The 26,589-nt window shown below is 53.2% G+C and overlaps 8 protein-coding genes across 8 annotated transcripts; 6 read left to right on the top strand and 2 right to left on the bottom strand.

Annotated features, from left to right (window-relative positions):
* Positions 1–1,427: 1,427 nt before the first annotated feature.
* N7498_009633 (uncharacterized protein) lies at positions 1,428–6,083 on the top strand (the record flags this gene model as incomplete). The annotated part of the gene is made up of 1 exon (XM_058456689.1): positions 1,428–6,083. The coding sequence occupies one exon, from the start codon at positions 1,428–1,430 to the stop codon at positions 6,081–6,083; it is 4,656 nt and encodes a 1,551-aa protein (XP_058303588.1).
* An 842-nt stretch (positions 6,084–6,925) lies between these two features.
* On the top strand, positions 6,926–8,357 carry N7498_009634 (annexin; the record flags this gene model as incomplete). Its single annotated transcript, XM_058456690.1, has 2 exons — positions 6,926–6,962; positions 7,012–8,357. The coding sequence occupies exons 1-2, from the start codon at positions 6,935–6,937 to the stop codon at positions 8,355–8,357; spliced, it is 1,374 nt and encodes a 457-aa protein (XP_058303589.1). The 5' UTR covers positions 6,926–6,934.
* Positions 8,358–8,677: 320 nt separating this feature from the next.
* Positions 8,678–11,478, bottom strand: N7498_009635 (SH3 domain protein; the record flags this gene model as incomplete). The annotated part of the gene is made up of 2 exons (XM_058456691.1): positions 8,678–11,302; positions 11,422–11,478. 2 exons carry the CDS (start codon positions 11,476–11,478, stop codon positions 8,678–8,680), a joined length of 2,682 nt encoding a protein of 893 aa, XP_058303590.1.
* Positions 11,479–16,450: 4,972 nt separating this feature from the next.
* N7498_009636 (uncharacterized protein) lies at positions 16,451–16,938 on the bottom strand (the record flags this gene model as incomplete). The annotated part of the gene is made up of 2 exons (XM_058456692.1): positions 16,451–16,855; positions 16,900–16,938. The coding sequence occupies 2 exons, from the start codon at positions 16,936–16,938 to the stop codon at positions 16,451–16,453; spliced, it is 444 nt and encodes a 147-aa protein (XP_058303591.1).
* A 371-nt stretch (positions 16,939–17,309) lies between these two features.
* On the top strand, positions 17,310–17,531 carry N7498_009637 (uncharacterized protein; the record flags this gene model as incomplete). The annotated part of the gene is made up of 1 exon (XM_058456693.1): positions 17,310–17,531. The coding sequence occupies one exon, from the start codon at positions 17,310–17,312 to the stop codon at positions 17,529–17,531; it is 222 nt and encodes a 73-aa protein (XP_058303592.1).
* Positions 17,532–20,125: 2,594 nt separating this feature from the next.
* Positions 20,126–22,351, top strand: N7498_009638 (protein phosphatase regulator GAC1; the record flags this gene model as incomplete). The annotated part of the gene is made up of 2 exons (XM_058456694.1): positions 20,126–21,958; positions 22,013–22,351. 2 exons carry the CDS (start codon positions 20,126–20,128, stop codon positions 22,349–22,351), a joined length of 2,172 nt encoding a protein of 723 aa, XP_058303593.1.
* A 1,286-nt stretch (positions 22,352–23,637) lies between these two features.
* On the top strand, positions 23,638–24,231 carry N7498_009639 (histone H4; the record flags this gene model as incomplete). Its single annotated transcript, XM_058456695.1, has 2 exons — positions 23,638–23,647; positions 23,930–24,231. 2 exons carry the CDS (start codon positions 23,638–23,640, stop codon positions 24,229–24,231), a joined length of 312 nt encoding a protein of 103 aa, XP_058303594.1.
* A 684-nt stretch (positions 24,232–24,915) lies between these two features.
* Positions 24,916–26,444, top strand: N7498_009640 (putative mitochondrial carrier protein; the record flags this gene model as incomplete). Its single annotated transcript, XM_058456696.1, has 2 exons — positions 24,916–24,951; positions 25,011–26,444. 2 exons carry the CDS (start codon positions 24,916–24,918, stop codon positions 26,442–26,444), a joined length of 1,470 nt encoding a protein of 489 aa, XP_058303595.1.
* Between the last annotated feature and the right edge of the window lie 145 nt (positions 26,445–26,589).

The following is a 26,589-nucleotide window of genomic DNA, read 5'->3' on the forward strand; positions in this document are numbered from 1 at the left end:
CAGAGCATGAGCGCACTGGGCAGGAAAAGTCTGCGCCTGCGGCTCCTGGCACGTTGGGAAATTCTCCGAGCCTGTTTATTGTTGGCACGAATTTGGGGAGGAATAAGCAATGAACTTTGGGGCGGATCGACGGTGCAGTCAGATCGGCTTCGGCGTCCCCGATCGATGAGTTGTCAACGAGGCGACACAGATGCGGTGTCCCCTGCACTCTACTGGCTCCGATACCGCATTTGCAGGCGACGGGAGAACAACTTTCACCATCAGCTTGAATTCACGGCTGATCCGTTTTGGCCATTTAACGTATTTGAGCCGAGATTCGTGGAAATGAAGCCCATCCAGAAAAGACAAAACGCGGGATGTGCCTCTCACGCCACGGCTGCAGCCTGTCATGTTGTGTTCAATCATCTCCGTTGATAGCCATCCGATGCGCAGAACGCCGGGGTCCAAGGTTTGACCGGGGAAAGACTCGTAGTGGGCCGGGTTCGGTTCCCATGCGGGCTTCCGTGCGCGACGACACGGAGAACGAAACGTGATAGGATTGACTTTTGTAGCGCAAGGCTTTCTGGAGCCGTTTGCATAATCCCACGAGCGCCATGTTTTTTACAGGTCCAGGCGCCTCCGTCTCGACTCGTCACAGAGGTAGTCACAATTTGTACATCCAATGACGGCTTCACTCAGTACCGGGGCCGCCGTCAATCGCACAAACCTATGATGCCACTCTTGTGTGTTTGATATGCCCGGGAGGCCTTTTTATTCCCCCCACATTGAGAGGGGAATCCCGAGTCAGCAAATACAAAAAGTCCGTGTTTCGGTTGACTACGCAATATCCCCGATCTTTCTTTCCGGTCTTGAATTATTCCTTTTTCCTGCCAGTCTTCAACTCTTCGTTTGCTTATTTTTAGAGCTCCGTGGGGCTCGTATGGATCTCCCTCTGACGTGGCCGAGGCTAGTTGAAATCCCTGAGATTCGGTGCGCCACTGCTCCAGACTGTGGCGAAGCAGCTGCAGCTTTGGCGCCGATCAGCCAGAGTCGGTGAATTTCCATCTATCTTTTATCTACCTGACAACGGCCTCTTTTTCTCCCCGTTCATCCTCATAATGACTCTGCTTTAATATTTATTAATTCCATCTTTTATAGTTTGTCGTTATATGTGCCTTGGGATGCTCTTATTGCGAACTCGTTCCCCACTTCGTTTCTACTAATTCACCCGCTTCACGTCCTGGAGACCTTATAAAGTAATGGCTTTGATGATGTAAGTTGATGTTGCCACTGCTGTGCTTGGGATTTGATGCTGACGAATTATTGTATCAAGTTCAAGTTCTTCGATCCGCCCATGTCCGCTATGATTCCGCTTTTGACACACATGTACCCAATATTCGGTTATTTCGCTCAAGATTGGAGCTGAAGTCTCCATCCTACGTCGCAACATGTCGTCGCACCATTATGGAGGCTGTAGAATGCCTTCAAATGATCCTTTTTCGGATTTCTCAGAAGTGTCGCAGCCGGGGACCGCCAACCCCGGCATCGCCTGTGCGCCTCGACTTCCACGGTCACATATTGCAAGACCAGTTAACTATACGCCTCAAAGGAGCCGTGCATCATCAGCCTCGGCTGCGGAAGAGACTGGCTCAACACTGGCACCGGTCCCTCGACCTACCAGTCGTGCAAATCGCCGTTTATCGATGCTCCCCCGCCCAAGCACTGGTGGCTCGTTGCCTTCAGTGTCCCCTGCGCCGTTATCTCCGCAAATACAGGCACAGCCCGTTCTATCATCATTTTCTATCTCTGATTTAACGAGTCCGCCTGCTTTCATGCCCGTCTACCAAGTTCCTCCCGCCAAACGACCCCGCAACGTGCTGCGCCGAAAGGCTGCGACAATAGGGAAGAATGCGGAGCCAAATGAATCACAGAAGCTTAGCCTTGTCATCCCGCAGACTTCCCAGCCTAATGATATTAGGGAACCTCGATGGCCTACATTCGGGGATGCGGACTCGGCTGGCCCGTCAGCGTCTTCGTCCGGCACAAAAGAAGCGGAAACACCGACGATTGGGCCAGCAGAATTGGCAAGCCTTCGTACCATCATTGATACTAGAAATTTACCTCCACCTCCCACGCCCTTCTTTCCATCTGCGAGCACCCCTTCAACTCGATACTCGGAGTCGCCAGGGGTATGGAGTCGTGGTTCGACACCCACCTCGCTATCGTCATATTCCCCAGGAATCACCCAGTCAAGCAAAATTGGCCGTTTAAGACAGCCTAGTCCTTCACAGACCCGACTTCCTGTCTTCACTCCTCCGACTGCATATCCCAGCCCACAAAGTGCTTCCAGTGAGCTATCAGATGCAAAACTGTCAAAGTCAGTGATTCCTCAAAGATCTCACGGTCCAAGTCCAAGCCCAGGTGCGGCTGCTACTTCTAGTACTCAAAGAAGGCCCAGTACCAGGTCTATCCCTACAAAGATTCAAGGGCCTCCTCATAGCCCGCCACCCAGGAAGTCATCTGTGAACTTCAGTCCGTCAAAGAATTCCGATATCGATATAGATGTTGAAAAGGCTAGGAAAGAAGTGGAAGAGGCAGAGCGAGAGCTTCTTAATTCCCATCGAGCCCCTGCAGCCCCCTCGATTACAGAGCCAATTATCACAAAGACTCCGCCGCGGCCAAGCAGAGATGGAACGCATCGCTTGGAATTGGAGGCCTCTCCTGTGATTCACAGCAATCTGCCTTACCTCAAGTCAACGGGTCATAAACGACGAGAGTCTGCAGAAAAGGTCCGATCTGCAGCCATGGTTAACCCGATGCCAAACCCATCTGCTGCTACTTCGGTGGATTCTGTGGGCTCCAATAATCTGACTCGAATTCCTTCACGGGAAGCTGGCTCGCCCGTATTGGCACGCAAATCTCCCAAGACACTGACCAAGGAGCCCCCGAAAGAGAAGACGGATCCGAAAAGAGCCCCCACGCCAAAGCGTTTCGGTCTCTTCCCAAAGAAATCCAAGCCAGAATTGGACGAACCATCCGATGACCCGACCCGACAGACACGCAAAGGCCCTGCAGCAGGCACCGGCCATGAAGGATACGGGAAATATGGCCAGCGAGGAAGGAAGTCGAGTGCCAGCAGCAGCGGTACCCGAACCAGATCGACCAGTACAACTCGAAGTACGCCACGATCCGTCGCTAGCAGCAAGGGGGGAACGTTGAGCCGACCAGATCTAGATCTTGACGAGTTCCTCTCGAGTCGCTTGGAGCCCGTGGTGATTAGTGGTGGAGGTCTCGACGGGGCAACACTCTCACGCACCCAAAGTGAGCTGAGTATGAGCAGTATCAGTGTGACCTCTTCGAACCCTCCACGTCCGACACCGCTCACGTCCTCCACCGTCCAGTCGTCCGAGTCATTAGCAACATCAACCGGTGCATTCAGCGACTACAAGACCCCTAGCGAGTCAAGCTCGAGTTTGGGACTTACACAAACCAAAATCTCGGAAAAAAAGCCTGTGGCTTCTGAGCGTCAGAATGTTTCCAAATCACGAATGCCAGTTCCCAAGGGCAAGACGAGCGGGCTGTATGCAAATTCCGAAGCCGCTACGAGTAGCGCATTCCTCTCGGGTCATGGTTCAAGTTCTGCTCCTTCGCAGAACCCAAGAAGAACTTCGAATGAAAAGCCCGATCCTACTCCCCAGCATAAAGAGCCCGCGAAGCAAGAAGGGCAGCTGGCCAAGAAGGGAAAACCATCTCTATGGCACCTGTTTCAAAAAAACCGCGGCAATGAGCGAAGCACTGCTCCAACTCCGGCTCCGACTCCGACTCCAGTTTCTCACGCTGCCCAACTTCACGCTGCAATCTCGCCTGTTCTGAACAATCGTTCTGTTGCACACTATGCGTTCGTTGATACCGACTCCGATGAGCTCGACGACATACTCAACAAAATCGAGGGTTCGCCGCCAACGGAAGAAGAAGAAGTTCTCGTTTTGCCCGCTGTGCCGGCAGGCCTGAGCATCAAGAAAAGGCTGCCATCCGTATTGCTTCCATCTCCGCCTAAAATGCATGCGGAATTCGAGAAAGATGAGCGTCCGTCGCCCCGGACCGCGATGTTCAACGGCAACTTGATGGACCGGGAACCTGAGAGTAGTCCTGTGGATCGTCGTCCTAGACGTTTAGCATCGGTGGGCCGTATTCCTCAGGTAGTCTCGAGCCGTGATCGTCAACACAAACCTACTATGCATTCATTCTCTCGGCCTTTTAGCGTTGCTGAGTCTCCCTCACTCATGGCTCCCCTTTGGGAAGGCTCCAACGGATTCCCTCCATCCACCGAGCCTGCTGGCAAGCTCTTTGCAGACGTCCCTATCAGTCAGTCAATGCCTTGGCAGTTTGTTTCCAGTCCAACTTTCAAGAGTCCCGAGAGAAGTGCCTTGGACTTGCTGTCTGGCCCGTACTCGGGCGATGAATTCATCCATTTCTCTCCACGCAACGGATCTCAGTCGTCCAGCAGCTCAGGAGCCTTGGCAGCAGTCACTGCAGTGGTCCCACGTCCAAATACCGCGCCCACTGAAGACGAGGTCTGGAACGAGTATGATGATCTTATCGACCATGTTCTTTCGCCCGAGGAGCCAAAGCCTGATGAGTCCAACGTCCCTGAAGAGGAAGGTAAATTCGAGCTTGCAAACATGGCACACAGAGCCCTGCAGGACGAGCTGAATACCGACCCTTCTCGTCTGGGAACTTCCAATTCCGCCGAGACTTTGATCCGTGATAGCAGTGACTCTGTTCGTCTTCGCCGTTCCAGGATTGTTTCTGCCTTGCATTCGCCCCTCGCACCCTCGACTCAGCCGTCCTATAGTGATCTGATCTCCAGCTATGGACATTTTAGCGAGGAAAACCTGAATAGCCCTGCCGTTACAGTGAAAGCCCCCTTGGATTCAGTCCGTGAACAACAGTCCACATTTCTTCAGTCTCTTGCCACGGTTCCGACTCCAACAAAGGCAAAGTCTTCTGAGAATCGCAAGTCCGTCCCATGCTCTGCGGAACGTGATTGGGATGCTGTGACCCGTACAAACATGCGATCCGCCTCCCTGATGACTAGCCGCTGGCTGTCTTTCGGACGAGTTCTCTTCAGCCCAGCTCATAATCATGTTAAGACTGGATCACACGGACGAATTCTCGTGATCGATGGGCTCGGTAATGACGACTGGTCTTTCTACTGCTCTTTGACCTATCCCGATGCCGAGGTATACAGCTTGAGCCGTCGACCAGTGTCTACTGCACTTCCACATCCTGCGGCGTGGCAGCCTCCCACCAACCACCATACCGTTTATCACGCCGGACTGCACAACCCTCTGCCTTTCCCCAAGGACTACTTCACGGTTGCCGTTCTGCGCTTTCCTGCAGCAAGCCCGGAACATGTCCAAAGCAACATCATCCATGAATGCAAGCGCGTCCTTCGCACTGGAGGCTACCTGGAGATGAGCATTCTGGATCGCGACATGGTAAACATGGGTGCTCGTACACGCAAAGCCGTCCGCCGACTCAAGGAGCAGACCTACCTCGCCAACTCAAGCATCAGCCTCAAGCCGACCAGCGACAGCGTCCAGCGCCTCATTGGTAGTCAAGGATTTGACAATCTTCGCCGGTGCATGGTCCGCATCCCCGTGGCAGGGATGGTTGTCCGATCATCCGACTCCACAATCTCCTCATCCAACCGGTCCCTGTCCGCAACAGGCACTACGGCCTCAACTGGCCTATCACTCCCTACCATCTCCGTCACCACTACTGGAAGCCAAGGAACACAAACTGGCTCCAAGTCCTCTCCCTCCGAGGACAACATTTCCCTAGGCGACCTCCTATCCGACCCATCTCCATCCCCAGCAAACGACGAGTCGATCGCCAAGATTGTCGCTCGCGTTGGCCGCTGGTGGTATACGAAATGCTACGAAGACCCCGTCCTTCCCGACACCGGCGACAACGACCCTAGCATGTGGAACGACCGCAAAGTTCTGCGCGAGTGCCAGAAACGAGGCAGTGGGTTCCGCATGCTGATCGCCTATGCGCAGAAGCCGAGTGAGGTCAAGCGACGCACCGCTAGCGTCTGAATAAATGATTCCCCCGAACGATATGATTTCCTTGATGATATCCATGATCTTTCTCTTTCTGTCTACATGATTTCTATAAATACCCTATCTGTTTTTCTTTTGTTGAATAATTCCCAGATTGTTGTGTCCATTTCCGGAGGTACGCTTTGTGGTTCAAGACTTGCATTGACCTCGCGGTCTCTATTAAAACCACTATATCATGGCTTCCGAGGCGTCGGTATTGATGGCGTGCATGATGATATGATCTTGATGATTGTGGCCCAGTACGTAGCTACTGGATGCTCATGCCTTGTTTTTTGTTCTCCATATTATAAGCAGGACTTTAATGGATGATTGGTTTCTTCTGATTTACATCTTTATATATTGTGTATACTCGGACAAATTCCCCGAGGTTCGGTCCTTCTTTTTTTTTTTTTTTGAGCCGGGTTCGGGACCAGAAACCCTGGAGCCTGCTAAAGTACGTCTGTGGCTCAGAAAATGAGTGATTTCAATATTCTTTGATTTCATCTCGCAGGTGGCGAGGTATCTTGTTCGACTCCTGCAAACTTGGAAGTATGTACCTGTGCATTCTAGACCGTGACTGAACACATCAAGATCTCGTTGAGGATAATTCCTGCGGATCAAGTAATAAGCGAGCTCAAAGTCAAATTGGAAACGCGAAGCATTGGCAGCATTGGCATACGTCAAGCGTTTCCAGAACATCCGCCTTAGAAGGCTGTGAACCCCACCGAGCACAACTGCGCCACACTAACCAAAGTCGCGATCCATGGGTTACTTGGCTATTTAAATCTGGTTGCCCCTGGTTCCGTCTTTGCTTTGTTGTATACCCCAGAGAAATAAAACATCCCATAATGTCTTATCAATATCCCCCGCCAAACCGTGAGTGACCTCATCGCGAACTGCGGGGACTTTGCTGACTTGACTACAGAGCCGCCTTACGGCGCATACGGACAACCTCCACACGGTGCACCGCCTGGTCCTCCCCAAGGCTGCCAACAGCCTCCCTATCCCCAACAGCAATACGGTGCGCCCCCGGGTGCTCCTCCACCGCAAGGCCAGTACCCGCCTCAACAAGGCTACGGCCACCATCCACCGCAGCAGGGCGCATACTACGGTGCTCCCTCTCCGCAACCTCCATATGGCCAGGCTCCTCATGGCCAGGCACCTTATGGCCAACCGCCGCAGGGATATGCCCCTCCTCCTAACCAGCCGCCCGCCGGTGGTCCCGGTTATGGCGCGCCATACGGCGCACCCCCAATTGGACATGGAGCACCACCACACGGAGGCATGCCTCCATATGGCGCAGCGCCTTCTGTGCCATCATTAGGCTACATCCCTGGCCAAACAGCGCCGGGCGACTTTAGCCCCCAAGCCGATGCGCTACGGAAAGCGATGAAGGGCTTCGGCACCGACGAAAAGGCCTTGATCCATGTCCTCGCGCAGCTCGACCCGCTGCAGATGGCCGCCGTGCGCGCCACGTACTCCCAGCACATCAAACGCGATCTCTACAAGGACGTCAAGTCCGAGTGCGGTGGACACCTCCGAGACGGCCTGCTGGCCGTGATCGAGGGCCCATTAATGTACGACACAGTCTGCGCTCGCGAAGCCATCGAGGGCATCGGTACCAAAGAATGGCTTCTAAACGATGTTCTACTGGGCCGGTCAAACGCCGACCTAAACGCTATCAAGACCGCCTACGAGCGCACCTACCACCGCCCGCTGACCAAGGACGTCGAAGGCGACCTGTCCTTCAAGACAGCCGGCCTCTTCGCATCGGTCCTCCGTGCCCAGCGACACGACGAGTCCATTCCGCCCAACCCGCACGCCATCGAAAACGAGGTACGCACCCTGCACGAGGCCACCTCTGCTCGCATGGTCAACAACGTCGCCGAGGTGTGTGGTATCTTTGCGCGCTCCTCGGACAACGAAATCCGCGCCATCGACCAGGCCTTCCACGCGCGGTACCACGCCGATCTCGAGAAGCATATCGAGAAAGAGTTTGCGGGTCACATGGAGGGCGCACTGCTGCATATGCTCCGGACGGCGAAGGATCCTGCTATGCGCGATGCCATCTTGCTTGAAGAGTGCATGGCCGGCATGGGCACCAAGGATGAACGGTTGGTTGTGCGCGTGGTCAGGGTTCACTGGGACAGGAACCACAAGGAGCAGGTTAAACGTGCCTATCGTCATAGGTTTGGAAAGGACTTGATTGAGCGTGTTCGTGGCGAGACCTCGGGTGATTACCAGCGTTTGATGGTTTCTCTGCTCGAGTAGGGCTTTTGAATGTTTTGCCCTCTTTTCTTTCGATAATTTGTCCTGTACATAGTGGGAGGTATGAGTTTTACGATTTTGCATGTACTTTATCAGATACCAGTACTTTATGATCACGCCATGAGATGAAAACTATTGCGACTTGCGTCAGATACCCTGCAAGCTTCACACGTAGAAGACGACTGAGCATTTCTCAACAGATACAAGCGAAGCTAAGATACATGCATTCGTGGACTTCATCATAGTCATTATCATATCATGCAAAGCTAAGTGCAACATTTGAACAAATGGCCGTAAACCGAATCCGTCACAAAAAATATCAACTATGAAATTTCCCCAATGGCAGTAACATGTGCTCCAGGGAACAGTCCCGTACGACCAGCGTAGCATCCCCAGAACCAATCATCATTGATATTCTCGACCTCTTTGATATCGGCACCTCGCGGGAAAACCAGCTCATCCTGGACCTCTTCTTCGGGGTACCAAGACCACAAAGCATGAACGATGAGACCGACACCACCATCGGGTGGGAAACGTCGAAAGGGCGGGGCCTGTTGAGACGTCGGCGTTCCTGAATTCTGATTCGCACTATCAACAGCAGGGCTACTGCTTGGAGAGGAAAGGGGGCCTCGCAGACGAGAGGCCTTTTTGCGGCGCTCTTGGCCTTCCTTCCAGCTCCAGTCGCCGGTGCCAATCTCAGGAGATGAAGAGGGTGAGCGGCTGACATGCTCATCTTTCAGGGCGTGCCCGCCAACTAGGTCTCGGACTATCACGCGTCGTTGACCATCGTCGCCGTCCTCGAAACCGACGACAATTAGTCGGTGTCCGGCTAGACAGCGGCGCCAGCCGTTGTGGCCATTTTCTTTGCTGATTTTGGACGTTGCGACGAGCTTGAGGTAGCAGTTTGTGCAGACGTCGTAGTCGCCATCGTTACATTGCAGGCAATGGAAACGGGTCACTGAAGCGGGGATTGGGTAGGTGCAAATATCGCATTTGGTGGAAAAGGAGAGGATTTTGTAACTCTCCTTGTCCAGAGAGATTGGTGCATTGGTCGTAGTATCGCCCGGGTTAGTCGGGGCAGAAGGTGCCGGGTGGCCGGCCATGCGTCGAATGGGCAACAGTGGATGAGTGCAGCATCGGCCTTGATTGACACAGCGGTTGCAAAAGCCCCAGTCTCCTTCATTACACTGGCGGCAATTCCAGAAACAGTCATTTGCTGATGATTGGCAAATTGCACAGAAGAACCCTGTTTCCAGACGGCGTGATGGATTGTCGCGAGTCATTTGTCTGTCACCGCTCGTGGTTATTTGGGCTGTTTCGGGCGGTCTTTCATATTTGATGGAAATGAAGATGTGTCCAGTCTCACGTATTTGCGCTGGTCGGTGATTTGAAGATGCAAGGATTCGCTCGAAAGTCTTTTGCGCAGATGAACGGAAGCCGTCCCACGAGGGGCAGCCTTTGCCAGAACGGTAGCATCGCAGACAAAGATGATAATTCCCGTCTTTGCACTTGGGGCATCTCACGTGTAGGTCATATTGAATGTTCGCCTTCCCACAGCCGTCACAGGAAATAGCGGGTTCAGGATATTGGACATTTGGAGAAGCGGCGGCATTTGATCGTGACGTGGATGGTCGGTTCCTCCTTTCAGACCTAGGTGGTGCAAGCGGTGATGGTAGAGTTGGGACAGCACTTTCAGTCGGTGTGGAACTGTGAGTCTCCGCGGGTGGTGAAGAAATCGAGGTTGGTGAGTTCGTAGTGGATTGGCTGATAATATGCCTGGAGGAACCCCCCGCTCTTCCTGCACCCATCCATGTGTCCGAGATATTCTGTTCCGATTCCGTTGCTCGTCTAGGTCGGTTCGAGGATGACGACGCTCTTGCTCGCTCAGTTTGAGAGTTCCGAGTCCGCTCCGCGGTCATGTCACTGGAGGATCGCACAGCAGGTCGTAGCACATCTTCCGAGGTTGACCCTTGATTCACTCGAACGGGTGACGTCCGACGTTGACCATTAGCTTGCTCGGAATTCCGTCGTTGGTGACCTTGAGTCGGGCGCGTCGTGGTCGGATCGAAAAGGTGCGGCCTCGAGATAGGTGGACGTCGATCGTTAGGCTCTCGAGTCGTCGTGCTTGTTTCGGTAGGTCTCTGAGCTGATTGTGATCGCGAGTGCCCACGCGCAGGACGCTCAGGAGATTGCCTGCGTCTTTGTTCTTGACGAGAGTGTGGTTGCTGCATATGCCTTCTGCGGTACGCATCCGCTATGCGCTCAGTGAGCTCCTCTTCTTGGGTTGGATCAACGTTATCCAAATCGATATCATCCAGTAGACCTTCCTCGATAATCTGCCGCAAGATCTCTTCCTCGATGCTCTCCATTTCCGAAGACATACTGAGTAGTGAACGCAAGCTTGATTGATGCTCGACACGTCTGGTTCGTTCCGAGTCACCCTGGGGTCGAGTCGTGCGCTGTCGCTCTGAATTGTCTTCTCGTCGCCGTCGCGACCGGCCATCGTCTGCCTGTCTCTCTGGATTGCTGCTCCTGTCCCGCGCTCGTTCTGGCTGTGTCGTGCGCTGAGCCTCTCGTGTTGCTTGTGACCGACTCTCGTGGAGACTCAGCTCCCGAATCTCCTCCAACACCCGCTGGTCCTCCTCATCCTCTTCACTTTCGTCGTCGGGTTGGAGCGGCGGAATCACAGAATCCCCCGGCTTGTATCGTCTCGCGATCTCTCCCTTCTCAGCGGCAGATCTGTCCCGATCCGGTTGGGCGACCAAGACCATATCCAGCAACGTCGTGACAGTGGCATTTGCGCGGGTGCCGCGTACTTCAGCTCGACATGACGGGCAGGTGAAACGAGGGGAGGAGCCGGAGGGCCGCCTGCGCGAGCCTTGTGCTGAAAACCATTCCTTCAAGCAGGAGCCGCAAAAGGTGTGTAGGCAGTCAAGAAGTGTGAGAGGCTGGTAGAGAAGCTCAGTACAGATCTAGTTCCAAGTGATATAACCGTTAGCGAAGGTTCTACGCAAGGGGCGCAGGAAAAATGGAAGGGTTCTGGAATCGGGGAATTTGGCGCACATACCGAGCATCCCAGCTCTTTTTCCAGGCCGGCCAACCCAGCACCTTGCGCTTCAGACATGGGAGTGAAGGTACCGAGGTTTGGGTACACCTTGAGGAGGTAAACAAGTCCACCGAGCAGATCCCAGGAACGAAGGTAGGAACCACGGCTCGCGGCGGAGATGAAGTGGGAGAATCTCGGCTCCACCGATCTTATCGTGATCCCGCCTTTTCTCGTCCTTCACCCCACGATCACTTTGCGCTTTGCTCTTTCGCGACTCTTGACTGAATTATCGGTGGATTCACGTTACGGTCAGGTTGCTGTTCCATCGTCCTACTGGGTGTCGCGGTTTAACTGGTTCTTCCATTCCCTTAACTTGATCACAGACCACATGTGGCCCATGAGGGCGATTAATCCCAGGCGAGAAGCTCTGGCCTAGGTGAACTTCTCCCAATTTTGAATGGCTTGTTTCTGTCCGGGCCAACGATGTTGGGTAACGACGCCGTCATCACTGTCTCATCGCAGACTCATCTGTGGATGCCACGAGGAAGAGGTTCTGCTGTCCTCCGAAGCTTCGAAGAACACAGAGATTTTCCAACACCCTAAAACCTTCGGCACTCGATGGATGTTGGGCTTGGGGATACACTTCTCGCTATTTATTTATGAACAAATAAGAACCAGGCTCACCATGTGCCTATATATTCGCCAATGTCCCACAATCTACTGATTCAAAACGAAAGCTAGCTGCTTCGTGAGCTACTGCACGCCAGGAAAGTGGAAGGTGAGCCAGCATCACAGCTCTATTTCTAGATTGGTCGATATCCAGCTGTGACGAGGTTGCGGCATTGTTTTTATATCAAATCAAGCATTTGCTGGTCACGTTGTACCGGACGGTCTCGATTGCGCCGCGAGAATGTCGGCCACGACATGAGCTGACGCCGCGAATATCTTGCAGCTCATTGTACACTGTAGAGTCCTAGTGTGTCTGTATAGACAACTTATTTCGAGATTCTTTGCTGCCCGAACGCCCCGAAGGCCTGCGAGTCTGAAGGTCTACCACCTCCTGTTCCTTACTAAGGGGCTGTCGATGCTAATGTCTCTCGCAGTAGTCGAAATTTCTACATACTCTAACCAGATTAGAAACAGTGTCGAATGATGAACATATAACGTCAAGTATATATCAACTGAGAACGACCTCGGGAGCGCTAGAGTGTCTTCATAATGAAATCGCCATACCTAGGTCCATACTTCCCAAGCACTTTGCCTTCAAATTTCTCTAATGCGAGCGTCAGTCTGGTATCCTCCCAACACAATCATAGCCACCTCCTCTAGAGGCAAATATCTCCATACGCAGGCTACAACCCAATATTTATTATTCAACATTCGCGTAACAGAAACAATCGCTTGATGCGGTTACTGCAGATCAGTGGTGGCGGCAATGCAAGACACGCACCCCAACGCCCCCGGTACCCCCCTCACTGGCCTAGTTGCAGTGCAAGGACAGCGGTACATCGAAGTGACCATCGAGGTACCTCGCCTGAGCATCGACCCCTGGCCAGGTTGGCCCGGGGAACATTAGACTCTCGACTGGTTGCCACTGAAGGGGCGAGAAGTCAAGGCCCCAACACAAAGTTTTTTCGAACCTCGTGTACTGATCGTGGCGGCCATGGCCAAACGCTCCATGCCACTAAATGTCTCCTGAACACAGCGGTGTGAAAAGTGTTCTTTGGTGGAGGCGAACAATTGACTTTCGGTCTTGTCCTCAAGGCTATGGCCCTGGACGACGCTCAAGCTCAGTTGTCCGGAACACCGGAAGCTATGGCCTCGCACCGGGATCATGTGAGTGTCAGGAGCTTTATCTGTGCTACTGCTGCATCCGGGGCTCTAGGTGCAGCATATCATTCAGCGCGGATATTCTGATGCGCGATGCAAGCGGGAAACGGTCAGCGCGAGGCTTGACAAGACAAAGCGGGGAGGGTTAGTTGTGATGCACCCAACATGAAGAATCTGGGGTCTGATCGTTGGCGGGTGTGGCTGACAATAGTACGGAGAAGAGAGGAGTACAGAATGGAAGCTTGAGGTGGGGAAAAGAGGGGAGGTTCAAGGTGAGGTGTGTGAATGGTCCCCTCAGGGAGGTTCCTGTCTATCCAGACAACTCGTGACGGCGGCCGTGGATGCATACATGGGTATTATGCTGACGCTAGAGTGTTGAGCTTGAGCCTGACATCGCGGGGTTGAGTTTCTCGAGCTCCGGAAGTTAAAGATGGAAGTGGCAGGCGCCATGGAGATGCACCCCGCAATTAAGAGGGGGCGCAGGGCCCATATGCAGTTCACATCATCTCCGCGGGATTGCACTGATAGGTAGATGGGATTCGCGGGGACTGATACCTAGCTGGGTAGGTTGTTGTTAGGCGTCAAGACCAGAAGTATACCTGCTATGGGCCGATAAGAGTCTCGGCATCCACTATGTGGGTTTCACCGGTAGCCACATTGATAGACTGCGCTTTGAGACCCCGAGCGCCGAGCACTGCCCGAATTCAACAGCCCAGGACCCCACAATCAGTCGCTCCACTTGCCCGTACCTGTGCGGGTAGGAGATTAGGGCCGTGAGCTCTGGGTTCCCTTCTCCATCCTCCATGCGTAGATCTTCCCCTCACTTCTACTAAATATCTGGGGAACCGTGGAATACGACAAGGGGAATTGGACGATGTGACAAGTATAGCTAGCTACCTAGGTAGGTTAGCTAACAGCTTACGCCCAACATGACATGCGTAGCAACAGTCCCAACAATAATAGGTTCATTTATTGGAGGACACCTTGGCCCCAATGAAGAGCCAGATCAGCTCCTCTTAGTGCGCCGTGGCACCGCCGCCAAGTCCCCGTCAAGGGGTTGATTCGCTCTGCCTTCATCATCAGAGGTCTTGGTTCAAGGCGTGCTTCCTAAGTGGACTCTGGCCATTAAATCGTGCTACAACGGCGTGCGCCTCTCCCGCCACGGTTGTTTCGAAGCCCGCAAAGATAAAAATTGCATAACAAACGGGATATAGATCGAAGAATATCATATCGTTCGGCCTTCTGAAAGGTTGCAGCACTAAATCTCCGCCCCGTTGTCATTGGAGAGGGAATTGGTTTCCTTAGTCGAGGTATTGGCCTCCCAATATGATCACCGACGCTTCAAGCGGTACACTCGTCAGTATCCAGGCGAACCGTGCTTTGAAGAAAATGATTTGGCGCCGCAACCAACGATCGTCCAGGCCCAGACGGGAACTACTTTGGATCCGAACTCGGGGCCCGAGGCCAGCCATGTATACTATGGCGGAACCATATCATACAGTCTATAAGGAATCGCCAAAAAGTTCCCATCGACCCCGGCGATGGAAAGGAAAATGGATCCCGCACATCGGGGCGGACCTGCAATCGCATATCCCCCACATCAAACGTTGAACCTTGGGATGCCCCTGAAGCCCGAGCATCCCCTAAAACGGATGATGCCCTGCACTGACCTCGCGCTATGCAAAGGAATTGTCAGTTCGCCGCACTAATGCACCGGCGTATGTACGGAGTGCAGGGCCCCAGTCTATTTGTAGCCTGGAGAGCCCCACTGCCAACCGCCAACCGTCAAGTCGTGGCGCCGGCTTTCTACGCACTGACTACCGCGCGCAAGTCTAGGCTGCGGTCGAAACTGGCTTGGCCGGACGTCATTGGTCGGCCTCCTATGCCATGCATAAGCGTGCGAGCCGAAGTATATGTTACTTATTTCGTCTCAGGACAAGGAGGGACCACATCTGGGAGGTGGATACAGAAGTATTTTCTTTTTTTTTTTTGTATATGCAATTCCGCACGGACTGAACATCGGTCCCTGATAGTCTGGGCGCTTCGTTTGTGCTGGACTGGGAAAGTCAACCCTTTGTGTTACTGGGCTGCATGGGACCATTGACTATGTACTTCCTGTAATCAACGATCATCCCGGTGACAATGTCAGCATCCCTGTAAGATAGAAATAAGGTCATGTGCTTAATCAAATGCATACAAGGTGCGTAAGCTACGCTTGCGTGATGCGACATGCAATATGCGAGATACTGCACAATCAGCTGGACAGAGAGGGCTATGGGAAAGGGGGCACCCTCGCGTTGTCGGACAAAAAGTATAACCGATAACACCGCTAGCATTGCAAGTTTCCCAAGTGTTCTCCCAAGGCATTATCATATGTACTACGGTATAGCAGCTTATACTTGGCCATAGAAGAGTGATGCTTCTGCGAGAGCCGGGCTTTGGTCAGCTCGTGCACTACCTTGGGAGCACACCGACATTTCGCTATACCACTCAGACCGAGATATAGCCGAACCGACTCGTAGCAGACCGCGTTCTCCCATTTATGGGATTGCTTTGTTATCGCGAGGAGCATTAACCCCGCAGCTAAGAACAAGGAGCCTCATGCAGTCAGCGCTTCCCCAGATCGGATCCTCTACGGCCGGGTCCGCTTCACTCCCCAGCCCATAAGGTGTCTTTCGTGAGAGTCCTGATGCCGTGAGGCCCCACACGAGGTAGTTGAAGTTGGAGATAGAAGTGACGCGGTACGCTCTTCTGTCTTCCCGCCACGTCCTTTGTCAATTGATCGATTATTTTGGCGAAGCTGTGGCGGAAGGCTAGAAGACCACCGTCTAGGGGCCACGCAATGCGATACCATGGTGATGGAATCGAAGCTCGCTCCAAGATGCCCAGAACAGAGCTGTATAGAAAACTTTGGTCGGCAAGCCTAGTGCCGAAACAAGCTGCGAATCAAGGTTCAGCCACATTAACGCCCGCGCCCTATAGCAGCGCATGGGTATCTTGGCCGGTGAGTGAAAGGGAATTTAACATGGCCTGAACGACGCTTTAAGCAACTCGATCGCGAGCGGTGTAGGGGGCTCAGTCCGTCGAGAATAAACAAATACGAATCTAATCTCAGGTTGTAGATCGTAACGCAGGATTGAGTAAGCGCTCAGGCGTGTCAGAAACTAAGATCTGGGGCTGAACTTTCGGAGCCAAGCTGCCAATCCAAGCAGATATCGCGCTATGACAGCTTCGGGTCCGACCGCTCGGGTGCGGCCATCCTGGCTGTTTCACGACAAATGTTCACGGCGGGACAAGGCGTGATTCTGTAGTGTGAAGTGTGATGGTCGGGATCACGACGATCAACGTTCTGAAGGGTGCTCACGTTGTCCATGGTGCGATCTCGGCGAGTCAAACGCACCCGACCGTCAACAAGACCGAAAAGACCAGGCTGGCCACGGTATCGGACGAAAAACGCACTGGAAATCCGGGATTCTGTTGACGACAAGAGGGGGAGGGGGGGGGGGGGGAAGGCCAGCCAACGGGCGTTATCGCTGCACTGTGGCTCTGCTGTGACTACCGCATCGTCGGAAACCTTCTTTTCGACCTTTGCAACAGAGTAGATTAGGTCACCCTTATCAGCATACTATATCGGTCGTCTAGTTTCAGCGTTCGCAAGGGTCTAGCTACAGGGAAACCGCGGGAGAAAGCCACATTGCGCCCCTCCATTTCTACAGGGTGGGGACGAAGGTGGAGATGGATGAAAAAGCTGGAGAGGGGGATCAACAGCACGAACAGACCCCATGCAGGAGGGTCGCAGGAAGGATGGTTGTCAGATGAACGTGTGCAGAGTCTCGACCATCGCGATGGGGGCCGGCTCTTATCTGGGGATAGCTCAGGGCCGGCTTTGCCGATTTGAGTGCTAGCGCATTCAATGAAAATCGGGTCTGATAAAGCCACGGGGTTACTGCCACTCAACGGGGATCGAGTGGCAAAGTGAAAACTCTGCCGATGGAGAACAAAAATGGTGGCCCGGGCGCAGAGGAATTTAGATAACAATTTCGATAGTACAATTGCAATTGCAATTTCAATTTCTAAATATGCAGGAGGGAAAAACTCCCGTGTCGTTTTGGTGGGGTGAGACATGCGCCTCCCGAATCCTCAACCCTCAACGCTTGACCGGGTATCGTGAAACGCCGATTAGTGCTGTCGGAAAGGACATGGGCGACTACTACATTAGGACTGTGGCACTCGGCCCTGGTAGCAATGCCTCCGGCGGCAGTGTTTCACAGTTAGATATCGATAACGAGGCCCACCAATAGCACGGACCGCGGAGATGGATGACCCCATCACCAGCCGCATGGGAGGTAGTTCCCAGTTCCAAGCATCGAGGAACCAGGGAACATAGAAAGTGTCAAGACAGGAGGCTGATTTGAGGATGACCAACTCCCCACGAGCAGGGCCCAGCAGGTTGGTTGTACGGGGGAGCAGTAACTACAGTACAGTAGACTACGCAAAGAACTTGGATATGCGGTTGGGGGGCCCAGACCCTCGGCCAAGGAAACTAAACCAAGGCAGTGCGCGACTCTCGGGCCTGCCAGATGCGTTCTGACGTCATGCACTTGCCCGTACTCTCACTCTCTCAGGCTCTGTGGAATGCGTGGAAGTATTCATCCACCACCGGATGAGTCACGAGTCGCGAGAACGGTCGTGATAAGAATCCGAGATCTCTTTGACAGACGTTTCTATCATCCCACGATCTGAAAAGCCATTGCCGGTCGCGTCGCGAGAAAAATGGCGGTTCGGCCCCATCAGCTCCGGGTTTTGCGGCACACCATAAAGTGGAGACGTTGGAGTGCAGCCCGTCGATCCACCCAGCGATATAATGCATGTCACGGAGATATTTCTTGTCTCCAGTGACTGTGCTCCTCCACGGTATCAAAAGGTATCGGTATCGAGTTTGGGTAGCCTCTGTAGCCGACAAAGGAAATCAATAGGAATTCGGTGTCGCGTCCCACGACAAATTCAAGATTTCAATGTAAGATCTACGCACAGGTGAATGCCTCCTTGCATTCTGCGGTACACCGAACCGTCAAAGATAAAAAAGTCAAAAAGCCCCAACAATTAGAGTAGATTTCAATTGCCGCCCTTGGTTGGATCATGCCCGCTTTCTGGGTTCCATGGTTTATCGGGCAGCGTTTTGTAACCTCTCGGAACCCGTCAAGGGGGGAGAGATGTGCGCAGGCCATCCGACGGAGTACATTTGAGCGTACGGTGACGGCCGCCATGGGGGCTAGAGCAATCCTGGGGAGTGGGTGTGGTTTATGCTTCGGCGCTGCGTGTCTGTCTCGCCGGGCCACAAAATTCCGGAGAAGGGTAAAATCAGTGGTCGATCCAAAATGGGTTGAGAGTGTTGAACTATCCAGACACTCGGGCCCCTCGCCGCCGAAGGAAGCGTTGATAGAAGGCTCTGTGTTCCGAGTGCTGCGTTCTGTGTACCGCGCTCACCGGTGTTTGTTTCAATTTATCGCAGATCCCCAGATATGCCCCCGTGTGCAAGTGATCAGATGGATGATGTGGAAGTAGTACAATTCGCCGTACGTCAGACCAGAAACAGGGAACCGAAAACTGGAGGGTGGGTATTAGTCGGCGCTAGAGGCAACCGTGTAAAGAGGGAAGGGTGATCGGTGATGCACTACGCCAATGAAGATCGCCCTAGGCCCTCGTGCGAATGAAGCCACATGTTGCGGATGTTTCGGAAAATTGAACCCATAGTCCAGAGTTCAGAGTCCACTGGTGCAAGTGAAGAGCTAAAAAATAATACCATATAAAAAAAAAAAAAAAAAAAAAAAAAACCCCAGAGATACCTTGGAAGTGACTTCCAGCGTCGAGACCCACTCGGCGTGCCCCTAAACCATGCTATACGGGACGCACGGTGGTAGTATCGAGCGGAGACGATGTGGCCTAGCGACCTTTCCAATGGGCGCTTGCGAACCGTCTTTATTTATCTTGTTCCACTTTTTTTCCTTGCCCCAAGGGTGAGAGCAGAAAAGAAGCTATAATTCCTGCTTTTATCTCCCGACCTTTTCCAGGGCTTCAATTCCTCTCCATTCCCCCCCCTTCGCCCCCCCTACTTTTCCTGCGGGATTCTCTGGGTCATTCACACGGGCAAAATTCTTATCGCTGCACTTCAACGGTCATAGCGGGGAATGGCTTTCTGATTCGCCTCCAATTACGACTTCGCGGGTACGTCTGAGGTACAGTGAGGTGATCATCGATCATCCAATCCTCACCCCGGCCACACCGGAGCGGCTTTGATTCTCTTCTTTTCTTCCTCTTCTGCATTGTACATTCTTCGCATTTCCTGTACTTTTTTTTTTTACACTTTTCTCTTTTCCATTGCACTCTTAAACGATCCTTGCGCCGTCACATCACCCCACCGCGTTCATAATATCGCCACCGGTCAACCCCCACCCGAATTTTATCTGAATAACTCAACGGTACGCAGTTGATAAGCTCTGTCTTTGCCTCCCTACCACTGCTCTCCTCTTTTCCCCGTTGCTTTTCCAAACCGGTTCATTCACTGCCTCCGGTGTCACTCTTCTTTCCTCTCATGTTGTGATACCATTCACCTTTGTCTGGTCCGCGCTTTCCTCTCTGCGGCCGTCTGCATCCAACCCTGTCTGAATCTCCCCTCGACCTACTCCCCCGGTCTTCGTGATCGCCATTCTGTCCAATGCATGGTTATTTCTCCGCGTCCTCCCTGTCCGTCTTGCCTTCCCTCGCCACGGAATCTAAAATTAAATGAGTCCAATACTGACTGAAGCTCCTCCAGTACTTGCCTTGAGCACACTTCACCTTGAACGCATCATCCTGTTCTATCGCCATCTTGTGTTGAGACACCCAAGTCGGCCGGATGCCATACACTGCGCCGTTGAAGTCGTTGCTCTCCGCGCAGCACATTGAACAAACTGAGCCTTCCTCACAAGCTCTCCCCGAACGACCTGGCTTGGTTCGCTCCGCCTCCGCGCGCTTGCAGAACTCCCGTTCCTACTCATCTACTTCGTACGTTCGTCGACACCGAAGGAGCCCGTCGATCAGCAAGTCGACAGTGCATTCCTCATCGGACCCCACCTCCCGGTCGTCACCGGTTATTGACCCTCATGCCAGTCTCCGTCAATCTCCCCCACCAGTGAGCAATGCTGCGATTCCTGTCGGGGCGGTGATCTCGCCGCCCGAATCCGCCCCGAACTCGAGTGACGAGGAGTCGCCGTACCGTGAGGGTATCAAACTGGAAGAGCTCGAAGCTGCTGTCCGGTCAATTGGTCAGAGGAGGGAAAGCTCACCCGAGAGAGAAGAGATGGGCCCGGCCGAACAGCGGAGAACCGAAGCTCCATCTTCAAGTTCATCCACGGTAACACTTAACCCGGATCCCAAGCCCAACCACCTACGACTGTCCAAGTCCGCGAGAAAGATCTCCCACTCGCGATCATCGACTGAAACGGCGGTTGAACTGAAGCGGGAGGAAGCATTAACTAGCTCTCCCGATGATAGCGATGCGGAAATGACGACCAAGCCGCCGATGGTCAGGAAGAAGTCTGGTGAGCTGGTTCGTCCCGCCCTCCGTCCCGCATCGGCTCGACGACGGCCATCCAGCATGCCGGGGACCCCGGTCTATGCCAAGGCAGTGCACTTTGACTCGCAGTTGGAACACATTCGTCACTTCCTGCAGCTTGACCGACCCTTGGCTGTAAGTGCTCAAACATCGCCGGTCGAGAACCATGATGCCGATCACGAGTTTCCTTTCGGTCGGGACGAGGACAAGCAAACACCGTCGTGGGAATGGGAGCTGCGGCTGTCCAACGCCCCGAAGGATATTTCTTCTCGGTCCAATCTCCCTGTTCAGCTAGAAAGAGTGTTCTTGTCCGCCGATAAGAAGGTTTTGATCGGTTCCGTTGCAGTGGCAAACTTTGCCTTCCAGAAACACGTGGCTGCTCGCTTTACGCTTGATTATTGGAGGACCACGTCCGAAGTAGGCGCTGTGTTCTGCCATGACGTGCGTCGGAAGCATGCTCACGATGGGTACGATCGGTTTTCGTTCGACATCAAGTTGGATGACCAGGCCAACCTAGAGCACAAGACCATGTTCATCTGTGTTCGTTACAACGTGGACGGTCAGGAGCTCTGGGATAACAACAACGGAATGAATTATCAGGTTGATTTCATCAAATCACCCAAGACAGCCTCCAACAAACCATCGGGAGGAGCTCGCCCTTCTCTTCCCCGCAGCCGAACGTTTGCCACATCCCACTCCACACGTCCCCGCTCGATGCCTCCATCGTTCGACGATTATTCGGATATCAGCAAGAACGTGCCCTTCTCTAACCCGTTTACGGGTAACAAAGCGTCCCCGCTGAACCGAAATTCGTCGGATGACATCGACACAATCGGACCGCCGAAACGTCGAGAGACACAGAATCGACAGGGGCTCAGCAATCGCTATGATTTTGGAGCATCATTGACGGCTGCCATGCGGAGCAAGACTCCTCTCGATCGGACCACGGTGACTGCTCGGGCACGGTCTGAACAGACCCCCGAGGCGAAGTCCGGTGCGGAGACTGTGTCGAGCGAGGCTTCTGCTGTGATCGAAGAAGCCCGACAGGAGGATCTGAAACCTTCCTCATTGGTTTCTAGCAAACCGTGTCTCGAGTCCTCGGTGTACAAAGAATTGGTGGACAAGTACTGCTTCGTAAGTTTTAAAAATCTTTACCCTTTGATGATCAGCATCTAACCTGACTTGCAGTATGGTTCCGCGAAATCCTCGAACGAGCAGAATCCGAGTCCTGTCGTGAACGTGAACGGCCAGGAACCGCCGAAGCAATTATCTACGGGTGCTCCTTCACCCCCTCTGTCCCCTCGGTCTCCTGCCCCTCTGGGACCGCCAGTGACTGATGCGCCCCGTGAATCCCGTCATTCGAACCTGTCACCGGCCCTGGCATCTAGGAGTCCGCGAGCTTCGTCGCGAGCTTCACCACGGACGTCCCCGCGCACGTCGCCCTCGCCTTACCGGTACCCATACCACCAGGCCCTGCAAAACGGATTCATGAAAGACCCTCAGTCGTCCCCCGTCATTAGAGGGTGAGTCACATAAAGATGCCTGACCGCCACCGGAGTCCGGCTATCATCGCGCCCGATCTCTGTTTTATTCATCGTATTGACAGTTTTGTTGAAAAGGGGATTCGAAGTTTCTTTTTTGGAGATGAGTCTCGACTCGGTTTTCATCCCCTCCCTTGCTGATTGTTCATATGCGCCCTGCGTCGGCGTCCTGTGATTTTCACTCTGCATGGTTGATCTATCATCCCTCCCTCCTCCCTCCTCTCAGGACCGACAGTGGATTGCCCACCCGCAGCAGATGGAAAGGTGATCGAAGTTTTTGCGATGCATAATAAACCGCGGATAATCGATTGCCAGATCATCGAACTGTGTTGGTAGGCACCATGATTCGCGTCCGGAGAAATTATCGACGCGAGTTTTGACGATGCGGTCACCCTCACGTTTTTCCTACCTTTGTTTTCATTACGCATGATGACGATATGAAGTTTTTTCTTTTTGATTTTTTTCTTGCTTGTGCCCTTCACGCAACACAACCATACGGAGGCTTTTTCGATTCTTCTCTGCCTGGCAGATTTTCATTTTCGCCAAAAAGTTGTTTTTAGTTCGCCCGCCTCCGCTCTTGCATTGTGTTTGCCGGCCTGTTTTTTCATTGCTTTGCATGGTGTCCCCGGAGTTTTTGAGGGATCATTTTGAGAAGATGGACGCTCGCGACGGACTGGCATGAGAGATGATACGCCAGTCGAAGTAGTCATGAGATCAAGGGAAACGAATGAACGCGATTGAACTGGAAGCCAGCCCCGTAGAAGACTAGCGTATTTGATCAACGGGTTAACTAGATAAAGAGTAGAACGGAGAATATCTGTCTCTGGTTCGCTGTGTGCAGCATTCCTATACTTGTTCCACAAGTCGATCCGAGTCACGTGCATAACGTACAGCGATCTTACTATCTAATCACCACGTGATCTACCCGCCTTCCAGCGCGCTCCGAAATGCGGGCAGTTTCCCATGCCACGCAAGACACGCTCGAAACCTGCCCTTCATAACGCCCTTTTTCCTCCCTCGCCTCCGCCCAATCACCGCCGCATTGCAGAATGCGATCTCAGGTGCTTAAGTAATCCACCCACCACCCCCCAAATCACGCGTAGTCATCAACGTATTTAAGTCCTGCCCGCTCCCCTCCCTCTCACTGGCCTTTCCCTTTTTTTTTCTTCCATCCTCTTCCGCCAACCCCTCGACGCGTCTTACCACCCGTCGACTTCACCTTTTTCCCATCAACCCTTCATCGAATTCATCTCGAATTCCATCTCTGCCAATATGTCTGGACGTAAGTTGTTCGCTATTTGTTTCTTTTTGTTCTTCCTTTTCGCATATCGACCCGCGGTCGCTGTTTCGTGATGCAACTGGATGATGTTGGCGATGCCCCTGGATACACGTGACTTTGGGGATCCCGCGTGGGTGCCTCAGGCTCCAATGCATCTCACGCCTTGCCCAACATGGCCATTCCACAATGCTGCAGACACCTCTAACAGGACCTCGCTGTCGCTGTCGCTGTCTTCTTCCTTCGTGCTTCTTATAATATCCCAACATATACACTAACAATCCACAGGTGGAAAGGGCGGCAAGGGTCTCGGCAAGGGCGGCGCCAAGCGTCACCGTAAGATCTTGCGCGACAACATCCAGGGTATCACCAAGCCCGCCATCCGCCGTCTGGCTCGCCGTGGCGGTGTCAAGCGTATCTCCGCCATGATCTACGAGGAGACCCGTGGTGTCCTCAAGACTTTCCTGGAGTCCGTCATCCGTGACGCCGTCACCTACACCGAGCACGCCAAGCGCAAGACCGTCACCTCGCTGGACGTCGTCTACGCTCTCAAGCGCCAGGGCCGTACCCTGTACGGTTTCGGTGGCTAAATGTCTTCTTGACATTGCCGCTCGGAGCTCTCCACTCGGGAGACTCTTCCTTTAACGCGCTACGGTGTGATGGTTTCAATTTTGCTTCTGCGATGTTCTTTTTTTTTTTTGGCTTGACTGGTTTCCGGGCTCCCGGCGGGGTTTCGGGAGGAATAAGGGATTTGATTTTCGCTAAAATATCAATATCGGAAATGGCTTCGTGCCGCGGTGTTTCTTTTTAGGTAGCTGCTAAGTCGCTTTCGATGGTCTCTCTGAGAATAATGGAACGATTACATTAGCCAGATCATGTTTCATTTGTAGTGGTCATTCTTCATTTGTAGGGAGGACAGTACGAAGTACTAAATCGCCTCCACGCGATGCAAATCAAGAATGGGCCCATCCGCGGGCTGCACGGGCCACGGGCCACCCCGATCGGCATGATGTAATCGATGCCCGCGGCCTCGGCTTTGGAGAGGGCGTCTTCACATTCATAAGCACTACTGCACTCTGTTTTGACGGTCGCTGGTCGATCTTCCTTGAGCATAATCCATCATCCGTTCCTGGTGATATGAAATTGTCCGTGTCGAGAGGCCTGGCTACTGACTAGCCAACTCAAGAACCAAGCGTCTCACCAAAGCGTCCGATCTTACAAGTCGTCCCCTTCTCATCAGAAGACAGGCTGTATTCCTTCCATCCGAAGCCATCATGGCAGAATACAAGCTCGCATACGAGTCACAGCTTGTAAGTTTAAGTTCTATACTCTCTCCCTCGGCTCTCTAACACTATCCCGTCGAATCAAGGACGCCTTCCACCCCTCCTACCGCTGGGAAGCCCGCGACCCAAACGAAGACTGGAAGTCCGCTGCACTCCGCGGACCAGCCTTACCAGTCCTAGGAAACGCAGTCGCGGGAGCCGTGGGCTCAGCAATATCCAACGTCGTCGTCTACCCTCTCAACGTGATAGTCGCACGCCTCCAAACCCAGGCCAACAAAGAAAAGTCAAAAGAAGAGTCAGACGAAGATGAAGAATACGATGGCATCCTCGATGCAGCACACAAGATTTACCTCAAGCAAGGCATCGCCGGCTTTTACCCGGGACTCGCCCAAGACACCTGCAAATCTGTCGCGGACTCGTTCCTCTTCTTTCTTGCGTACACGATCGTCCGGCAGCGAAGGATAGTCGCTCGCGTCGGTGCTGCCAAAGCAGCGAAGAACAAGAACATCGTACTTCCAATTCTTGATGAGCTGGCTGTCGGCGTCGTGGCTGGAGCGTTTTCCAAGCTGTTTACTACGCCACTGTCCAACATCGTTACTCGCAAGCAGACGGCAGCGCGCAAAGGTGGGAAAGGGGCTAAAGATGCAACAACTGCGGACATTGCTGCCCAGATCCGCAAGGACAAGGGACTCGGTGGATTCTGGTCTGGGTATTCGGCCTCCTTGATTCTGACGCTGAACCCGTCCCTCACGTTCTTCTTGAATGAGGTCCTGAAATACTCCCTTCTCCCGCGTTCCAAGCGCGAGAAACCCTCGCCTGCGGTGACTTTCTTCCTGGCGGCGTTGAGCAAGTCTGCTGCTTCGTCGATCACCTATCCTTTCTCTCTGGCCAAGACCAGGGCACAGGCTATGGGAAATGGCCCAAAGTCTGGACCGGGCTCGGAGTCCAAGAATGTTCTAGCCGCGCTCACTCCGAGGATCTTTGCTGCCGTCAGCGAGATCTATCGTGCCGAGGGAGTCCCCGGTCTGTACTCGGGCCTGCGAGGCGAAGTCCTAAAGGGCTTCTTCTCTCACGGGTTCACCATGCTGGCCAAGGACGCCGTGTATGCGTCTATTGTCAAGACCTACTATATTCTCCTCGTCGTGCTTCGCCGCTATCCGTCTCCCGATGAGCTGCTCCAAAGTGCTCGCGAGCAGGCCGAGGAATACAGCGAGGTTGCACGCGAAGGTGCCCGCGAAATGGTCGAACGAGCACGCGAAGGTGCCGAAGACGTGTTGAACAATCACTCCGGCGGCGTGTCCGCTGACATGACCTCCAATGCTGCTGCGGCCGCTACCCCAGCTCCGGATGCAGGGCACGGAGTGGATGCCTCTTCTGGCCTGAAGGTACCACCCATGTCGGATGAGGTCAATGAGACGGCCGAGATGGTGGGTGACTATGTCGAAGAAGAGATTGCTGAGTGGAAGAGGTTCTATCATTGGTTTTGGGATAAGGAGAGGGGGTATCATAAGGGCGAATAGTTCGCATTGGATGAATAAGGTGGGACTTGATTTCTTTTGTGTTTTTATTAGCATTCGTTGTATAATTAACAAGCATTATTTTGATAATTTATGAACAGCATGATATTCCAACTCAACCATTTATTAAGCAAGTAGGTATCTCCAA

Source organism: Penicillium cinerascens (genome assembly GCF_028974065.1).
Source record: "Penicillium cinerascens strain IBT 15544 chromosome Unknown scaffold_4_segment0_segment1, whole genome shotgun sequence".
NCBI lineage: Eukaryota > Fungi > Ascomycota > Eurotiomycetes > Eurotiales > Aspergillaceae > Penicillium > Penicillium cinerascens.